Source organism: Cryptotermes secundus, unplaced genomic scaffold, assembly GCF_002891405.2.
Source record: "Cryptotermes secundus unplaced genomic scaffold, Csec_1.0 scaffold194, whole genome shotgun sequence".
Lineage (NCBI taxonomy): Eukaryota > Metazoa > Arthropoda > Insecta > Blattodea > Kalotermitidae > Cryptotermes > Cryptotermes secundus.
This window is the reverse complement of record NW_019738957.1, coordinates 204,318-213,847: the sequence shown is the minus strand read 5'-3', so window position 1 is coordinate 213,847 and position 9,530 is coordinate 204,318. Positions and strand designations below refer to the sequence as shown.

Genomic DNA, 9,530 nt, shown 5'->3' with positions numbered 1-9,530 from the left:
TCTCTGGAAGGAAATTATATTTAGCAAATGATGAACATAGGAATGATCACTCTGAAACTTGTAATTCCAAAATCATTGCATTAAGTAGATGTTGGAATAACTGATAATTAAATTTAATTCCAAGAACATTATACTGAACAACTGGAGTAACTGAAAATTGTATTCAATTCTAAGAACATTATACAGAACAACTAGAGTAACTGAAAATTTTATTTATTTCAAATAACATTATACTAAACAAATGGAGTAACTGATAATTATATTTGATTCCAAGAACGTTATACTCAACAAATGGAGTAACTGAGAATTGTTCTTAAGTCTAATATTATTACATTAAATCAATGTTGAACAAATGCAAGAATAGCCACAAATTCAAAAATTAACTCTAATGAGTATCATAACTTTATGAAAAATTGAAGAATCACCCTACTTTAGGGCACAAAAATAAATTGCCATTTAGTACTCCTCAGCACCTTCTCCTTCTCCTTCTATGTCAACAGAATCCATGCCAGCTTCTTCATAATCCTTCTCCAAGGCAGCAAGATCCTCACGAGCTTCTGAGAATTCACCTTCCTCCATACCCTCACCAACGTACCAGTGAACGAAGGCACGCTTAGCATACATGATATCAAACTTATGGTCCAGGCGGGCCCATGCCTCAGAAATGGCTGTAGTGTTGGACAACATGCACACAGCACGCTGTACCTTTGCCAGGTCACTTCCTGGGACCACTGTTGGAGGTTGATAGTTGATGCCGACCTTGAAGCCAGTTGGACACCAGTCTACAAACTGGATGGTGCGATTGGTCTTAATTGTAGCAATTGCATCATTAACATCCTTTGGCACGACATCTCCTCTGTACAGCATGCAGCAGGCCATGTACTTCCCCTGCTTTGGATCACATTTCACCATCTGGTTGGCAGGCTCAAAGCAGGCATTTGTAATTTCTGCGACAGATAGCTGCTCATGATATGCCTTTTCAGCGGAGATGACAGGTGCATAGGTGACCAGAGGGAAGTGGATACGTGGGTAGGGCACCAAGTTAGTCTGGAATTCAGTCAGGCCCACATTCAGTGCGCCATCAAACCTGAGAGAAGCTGTTATTGAGGATACAATCTGGCCAATCAGTCTATTGAGGTTAGTGTAGGTGGGGCGTTCTATGTCCAAATTACGTCGGCAGATGTCATAAATGGCTTCATTATCAACCATGAAGGCACAGTCAGAATGTTCCAGAGTGGTGTGGGTGGTTAGGATAGAATTGTAAGGCTCAACAACAGCAGTGGAAACCTGAGGGGCAGGATAAATTGCAAATTCCAGTTTGCTCTTCTTTCCATAGTCAACAGAGAGCCTTTCCATCAATAGAGATGTAAAACCAGAGCCAGTGCCTCCACCAAATGAATGGAAGATCAAGAAGCCCTGAAGACCAGTGCACTGGTCAGCCAATTTTCGGATTCGGTTCAGCACCAAGTCCACAATTTCTTTCCCAATTGTATAGTGTCCCCTGGCATAGTTGTTCGCTGCATCCTCCTTTCCTGTGATCAGCTGTTCAGGATGAAACAGCTGTCGGTATGTTCCAGTGCGGACCTCATCTGTGGACACATCAGTCTATGCTCAACTATCAATACATGAATGCAACCCTACACAAAATTCGGACGTGTAAAGGCTGCTTCAATATTCTATTTTAACATAATTGCTAGTGATCAATTTTTCCTATGTATAATTCTATATGGAGACTCTGCAGGTACAAGTTGATGTAACATTGTCAATTGACGATTAGGGCTACAATGTTCCTGAGATTCTTTGGAAAGTTTTCCCAGTATACCTTTAACATCCAGCAACATGACAACTAGAAGTCACTAACTACAAAAGGGAAAAGTCATCCCAGTCACTTCATCCTAAGACAGAATTTTAGCCTAATTCTACCTAGGTAAAGTTAAGTTGTCCCTGTGCCTAAAATTAATTATGAACCATGGATAGTGGAAGTATAGCTCCATCATTACTGCCCTACATACTAGATGGTGAGTTGGACAATATTATATGAGGACAGTCAAGCATTGGCAGTAGTCTTACAAGCAAATAATGCAAATATCATGATCTCAATGACCCTTTTACAATGGGCAACATATAAAACACCCCTAATGCAGTGAGATAAACACACTTTGCTTTAATCGAAACAAGTTTGATATTTCCTTCCATACCCTCTTTACGTAGAACAGTCTAGTTACAAACAGCATGCTTCAACTCACAGGAGAACTGACTGTTGTATTTAAACCACCTCATTCACTTTGTGCAATTACTGTTACTTCCCTACCTACCTACCTACCTACCTACCTACCTACCTACCTACTTGTCATGTGATCAGCATTCTAATTCAAAATCCTGGAATACCATTAGCTTTTGCACAAGCATACCATAGAAAATGCTTATGATTTTAATACACATACCAACTACTGTAGGCTCCAAATCCACAAAAACGGCCCTTGGAACATGTTTTCCGGCACCAGTCTCACTGAAGAATGTGTCAAAACTATCATTACCACCATCACAGGGCATCTGCCCATCAGGCTGAATGCCATGTTCAAGACAGTACAACTCCCAGCAAGCATTGCCAATCTGCACTCCTGCTTGCCCAACATGGATTGAGATACATTCACGCTGAAAACATACAACATTCAGCATACCCTGTTGAAATAACTATGTTATATCACGAAATTTTCAGCACCCACACTATATTTTTTCAGCTTACACCTCTTGAAATGAACTACATAATGCTACAGTCTTTCTGCATTAAATTCAAATGCTATGACTCACAAACCATACAAATGGTAACTGATATTCCAGATTCACAACTGTTTTTAAAGACACTTATCACCTCCACGAGATGGCCTGCTTTCGGTTCCATATACCGAAAATCGACTTGATACAAAACCTCATTGTTGTATAGCAATTCTGACATTCCACAGTCACTATTATATATTCCTTTTAGTCATGGAACCGAATCACTAAACTGTATTCTCTTTGTCTTTTTGTATCCCAGAAATCTGTGCAGTTTCCGGTGTGGCAAGAAGGTTGTCGCGTGTTATGTAGTCATATTGTTTTAGAATAAAGTCTTATGTTCTGTATGAAAAGGAAATTCTTTTGTGTCGGTAACATATCTTCCCTCAATTTAAACATCAGGTTATGGGCCCAGGCACATAATAAGGAAGAGCCAAGTTGATATAATGAAGTGAGACAGAAGGTAAACTCATTCGAGGAAATAGAAAGAACATGTGTTGGATTGAAATTTTATTCATCATGGAAGAAGAGAAATACAGGGTCCCACTGTTTGACGGAAACAATTATCCGGACTGGAAATTTCGTATGACGGTATATTTGAACGATTTGGGTTTATTAAGATATACCGAAACTCCGCTAAGTAAATTGACAGAGGAATATCCAGAACCGGAGAATGCAAAAACTGCTGCTGAAGCCGCTGTGCGAATAGCAAGGAATGGATTAATTCGGAATGATAAAGAGTGTAAAAGTAGAATAGTACAATGAATACATGATGCCCAGTTGGAATATGTGAAAGGACAGGAGGCTTCTTATGATGTCTGGAAAAGTCTACAAGATGTATTTGAGGTGAAAGGTATGACTAGCAGAGTAATGTTGAAGACAAAGTTATTAAATTTGAAGCATCAACCATCTTTAGAGACACTAAGTGAACATATTTTGAAGTTTGACAAAATAATATGAGAACTGGAAGGGACTGGTTATATTATGGATGAAACAGACAAAGTATGCCACTTGTATCTCAGCATGTCTGCTGAATGTGAAATAATAGTAACAGCATTGAGAACATTACCGGAAAAGAGTCAAAAACTTGCCATGGTGAATGGTCAATTATTAGAATAGGAGATGAAAAGAATGACCAAAAGGGGTGTTACAAAACCAAAAGTAAACACTGATACAGTTATCACATTCAACTCTCACAAGAACTATCAGCAATCAAAGTGGAAGGAGGAGAAGGTGGTATCACCTTTTCCGTTCAATTGTCATAATTGTGGAATTAGATGACATAAAAGAAGTAACCGCAGGAAAACGATTCAGTACAGTGGTAATTATCGTGGAGGTAACTGTAGTGGAAATCAATGTAATGGCAGGCACAACAATGGAAGTAATTATGTGGGACAACGGCTCTATGGAAGTCACCAGTACGGAATTAAACCCCAACCAAAATGGAGGAATCAAGAAGGAAGTGCTCAGTGTACAGAAAATGTCTCGAGTGAAGGAGAGGCTGGCAATCCCTACACAGTTTTTTCTAGGACTGATAATGGTGAAGTGTATTGAAGTGCAAATCATAATTTAACATGGGTATTAGGAGCTACAGATCATCTAGTTAAGGAAGATACATATGTGATAAACAAATATGAATTGCCTGTTCCAACAAAAATTCATATTGCTAAAAATGATAGTTATTTAATGGCATATACAAAGGGAGATATAATAGCAGATGTGTTCTTAGTCAAAGACTTGACTTACAACTTATTATCAGTGTCTAATCTAGACAGGATGGGTTTTATCTATATAAATATAGAAAATGGTAAAGCAGAGATAATCAAAAATAATACAGTTGTTGGAACTGCCGATCGAGATGGAAATTTATATAAATTGAGTATGACTATAAAGGAAGTAGATGATTGTGAGGCTTCCTCTGCTGTTAATGTAAACAACAGTAAAATATGGCATTTAAGAATGGGACATGTAGGACATGATCGACTGAAGCAGTTATCTAGAATTGTTGATGGAATGAATGTGAATAATAATGAAACTGAAATATGCGAAATATGCGTTAGTGGTAAACAAACTCAAGTGTCTCATAACCAGACTAGAGTTAAAGCTAGTAGACCCCTTGAAAGGATTCACAGTGATGTAGTAGGTCCAATAGACCCTGTGTCTTATAATGGAAATAGATATATTCTCACCCTACTAGATGACTATACACATTTTTCTGTAGCATTTCCAGTGAAATCAAAAGCAGATGTTTTGCAGTATATCAAATTATATGTGCAAATGGCAACAGCTAGATTTGGAACTACAATTTGTTCATTCAGATGTGACAATGGAAAACAATATTTATCAGAGGAAATCAAGGATTATTTTAGGAGCAAAGGAATAGTGTATGAGTTGACCGTTCCCTACATGCCTGAACAAAATGGGGTGGTGGAGAGACTAAACAGAACAATATTAGATAAGACACTGTGTATGTTTTTAGATTCAAATTTGCCTAAACATTTTTGGGTAGAAGCTGTTTTGACAGCTGTATACTTAATTAATAGATGTCAGACACAAGCCTTACCAGATAATACTGTCCCTGCAGAAAGGTGATATGGTATAAAACCAAACTATAAGAAACTGAGAGTATTTGGATGCATAGCTTATGTTCGCAAACCTAAGATACAGGTAAATAGTAAGTTTTATATTAGAAGCAAGAAATGTGTACTGTTAGGACATGCTGACAACGGATACACACTGTGGAGTCTGGATGAAAAGAAAATGATTATGATGTAATCGTTGATGAAAACAAAAGGTTGACTACACTTAATAATAATTCAAAGTTCTATACAAGGAAGATCACTGGAAAATTAGTGTTTTTGATAATGATGTAAGTAACGAAGGGACATAGGATAATTTAGTACAGAAGGGGGGTGATAATGAAAAAGTGGAGAATGAGGAAGATGAGATGATAGACCAGGAGGTACGAGATATAGAACCAATTGTGACTAGAAGTGGCAGAACAGTTAAAAGGTCTGCATATCTGGAGAGCTATGCTCTTAGTGCAATGTCCTACAGTGAAGATGTTCCTATGAGTTATAACGACATAGAAGTTAGGAGTGATAGGATGGGATGGAGAAATGCTATAAAAGAAGAGCTGGAAACCTTAATGGAAAACAAAACTTGGGAAATAGTAAACTTACCTGTAGAAAAGAAACCGTTAGATTGTAGGTGAGTATTTACTATAAATATGGAGAGAGTGATAGATACAAAGCCAGATTGGTTGTAAAAGGGTGTGCTCAGAAATGGGGAGAAGATTATACAGAAACCTACTCGCCAGTAGCTAGTTTTGTAAGTCTTGGGATATTATTAGCCATAATAAGTAGAGACAATTTGCATGCTCGCCAACTTGATGTAAAGAATGCCTTTTTACATGGGGAGTTGAAAGCTGTATACATGAAAGTTCCAGATGGTATTGAAAACTGTGAGAATAAGGTGTGCAAGTTAAGAAATCATTGTATGGACTGAAACAGGCATCAGCAGTCTGGAATAAGAATTTTGATGAGTTTGTCAAAGGGAATGCTTTTAGAAAGTGTGATGCTGACAGATGCTTGTATGTGTGTAATAAGAACCAGACCATCTTATATTTGCTACTGTATGTAGATTATTTTATAATGCTAGTAACTGTATGGGATGGAGAAGGGGAAGAGGAAGAGATAATAGAGCCTCCAACAAAGGAAGAAGTGGAAGAAGCATTAAAGGAACTGTGGGGTTTTTGTCGTTTGTCGTTACTTCAATAACAACCCATTTCTTCGGAACAGTTTGTAGGTCCTGAAAAGAACCGTTGGTTGCTGAGATGCTTGGCCGGTGAAGTAGTGCGGCACGCACCGGTGGGAAGGGATGTTGGTTGCAGTGTGTGGACTGGCCGCAGTGCAGCCGTTGCTTGATCGCAGTGCGGCAGCTGCTGGTGGAATTCTGGTTGTCGAGCGCGGTCGCTGGAGTGGATAGACAGTAGCTATGCCAGTTGCCAAGTGCAGACTAGTTAATACACCTATAGAGATATCTCCTTCAGAGAACTTAGAATCTAAAACAATTATAGGAGTGAAACCTTACAGAGAGTTATTGGGTAGTCTGTTGTATGCAGCATTAATTACAAGACCAGATATTTCTACTGCAGTAAATTTCTATGGAAGATTTCAAAACAGAAATTCAATAGAAGGGTTTGAAACGAATTCTTAGATATCTGAATGGGACAAGAACTGTCGGTTTACAATATCAAAGTAATGATAATGGTGAACTAATGTCATTTGTTGATGCTAACTGGGCATCACATGAAGATAGGAAATCAGTATCAGGAAGTGTAATTAAGGTATATGGAAATACAGTTGATTGGTACACTAAGAAACAGAGCACAATTACATTGTCATCAACAGAAACATAATTTAATGCTATGTCAGAGGTTTTAAGAGAATTGCATTGGGTAAATAAGTTACTGGCCGGTCATGGTAGCAGAGCGGTCTAAGGCATGCACTGTCTTCACTTGCTAGAAAGCCGAGATCGTGGGTTCAAATCCCACTCAGGGCATGGATGTTTGTGTGCGTTTTTCTGTGTTTGTCTACAGGTAGAGGCCTTGCGACGAGCTGATCACTCGCCCAAGGAGTCCTACCGTATGTGTAAGATCTAGAAAAACCGAAGTGAACGGAGTTCATAAAGGTAGGCCTAGGCCCACTGGGGCTGTAGTGCCAAGGACAAAAAAAAAAGTTACTGGAAGAAATGGGTGTGAAGGCGAAAACTCCAGTAATCATGCATGAAAACAATCAGTCGTGTATACACATGATTACTGTTGAATGGGGTCAGAAAAGGTTATGTCATATGGACATTATGTATAAGTTTATAAGGTACTGGGTTTAACAAGGATTTATAGTAGTTAACTATATAAACTAAGAAAATCAAGAGGCTGACTTGTTCACCAAACCGTTAAAACTCATTAGATTTTCAAAACTAGAGAATAAAATTGGAATGAAGTTAATTAGTTTAATCTTTAGTTGAGTAATTAAGTCTGTGTTACGTTTGGTATGATCTCGAAGTTAATGGTGGAATGAAGAATTGAGGAGGGGTGTTATATAGCAATTATAACATTCCACAGCCAGTATTACTCGTATGTATTCACTTTAGTCGTGGAACTGACTCGCTTAGCTGTATAGCCTCTCTGTCTTTTCGTATCCCAGAAAGCACTGCAGTTTCCGGTGTGGCAATATGGTTGTCGCGTGTTATGTAGTCATATTATTTTAGAATAAAGTCGTGTGTTATGTATGAAAAAGAAATTTTTTTGTGTCGGTAAGATACCTTCCCTCAATTTAAACATCACTCAATAACAGCAAAGAAACTCATTTTCCACAGTACATACTTAATTATAATAATTCTTCTGCGCCAAATATAAAAATAAATGGTGTGAAACCATTTCCTTGTATTGCCGACAGGTAGCAACTGCCACGTCAAATGGCGAAAACAAAGTTCAGTTTATTTCAGCAATATTATAAACACGATAACTTCAGATATTCGTTGGCACAAATATGATTAATCTTTCAATTCCGCAATTTGGCAAAACACATAACATTGCCGGCAGTAAAGTATTCCATAATTTCTGGCTCTGTAGAATGCGTTAAAAAAATCATATAGGAGCAAAACGTAAAGTCCTTGTTCGTTAAACACTGTATTTAAAAACTATCTAACAATAATGCTCACCATTTTGGTAGAAAATATCTTAGTACAGAAAAACGTCTCAACACTCCGTTCACAAGAAGCTGGCAATGACACTTCGTCAGAAGACAGCGGGTAATTCTGACTCAGATCTTCTTGTGACAGATGAACTCACTGCAGAGAGAAGTGTTAGTTCCTAGGTAACGAATTTTCAAGACATTGCGTGGAAACCAGCTAACAATTCCTTGGCAACGAAATATAGGCAGACCGTTACCTAGGAAATTGCCTAGGCAACAGAAACCAATGAGTAACCGCAGCAACGGATACGATAACCAACGCTGCGTCGAAGACAGAGAAGTCTTGGACAAGGTGTTCGATTTCATATACCGAAAACTGACATAATAAAAATCCTAATTAACAGCAAAGAAACTCATTTTCTACAGTACATAATTGACTATAATAACCCTTCGTCAAATAAAAAAAAATTGTGTGAATCTAATTCCCTGTATTACCAACAGGTAGCAACTGCTACATCAAGCGGCGACCACAAACTTCAGTTTATTTCATTAACACTACAAACAAAATAACATCAGATTTTCGTTAAGTTATCACAAACATCATTACTCTTTCAATTCCGCAACTCGGGAAAACCCATTAACATCGCCGGCAGTAATGTATTGCGTATTTCCGGGCTCCTACAGGAACAAAACATAAAATATTTGCCTGCTATATTGCTGTATTTAAGAACTGTCCAAAAATAATACCATTTTGGAAGAAAAATATTTTACTACAAGAAAAAAGTCTGAAGACTCCGTTCTCAAGAAGCAGGCAACGACGCTTCCTCAAACAGTGAGAGCGTCTGGCGCAAATCTTATCCATATACTGGATGTCCCATGAGGAAAATGCCAAACTTCGGGAGGGTGTTCCTTATGTTAAAGTATGCCGATATTACCCAAAACACCTATGTCCAAAGTTGAACGGTTACGGAGATAATGGCCAGAGAAGTGTCAAACTTTGACCGGTGTTACACACTTGTTGATTACAAAATACATATTAAAACTGGCAGGAATATGTGG

The 9,530-nt window shown here is 38.2% G+C and overlaps 1 protein-coding gene across 3 annotated transcripts in view; it reads right to left on the bottom strand.

Annotated features, from left to right (window-relative positions):
• LOC111871372 (tubulin alpha-1 chain) overlaps positions 1–9,530 on the bottom strand; it is a 13,144-nt gene continuing 3,614 nt past the window's right edge. The window contains exons 1-3 of one of the 3 annotated variants that reach the window (XM_023864445.2): positions 8,500–8,624; positions 2,445–2,655; positions 1–1,589 (exon numbers count right to left, since the gene is read on the bottom strand). In XM_023864445.2, coding sequence (XP_023720213.1) covers positions 457–1,589; positions 2,445–2,655; positions 8,500–8,502 — 1,347 coding nt within the window. In that variant the 5' untranslated portion in view covers positions 8,503–8,624 and the 3' untranslated portion in view covers positions 1–456. Of the gene's footprint in view, positions 1,590–2,444; positions 2,695–8,499; positions 8,625–9,530 lie in introns of those variants that run through there. The other 2 variants (XM_033754229.1, XM_023864443.2) reach the window with 2 other exon arrangements.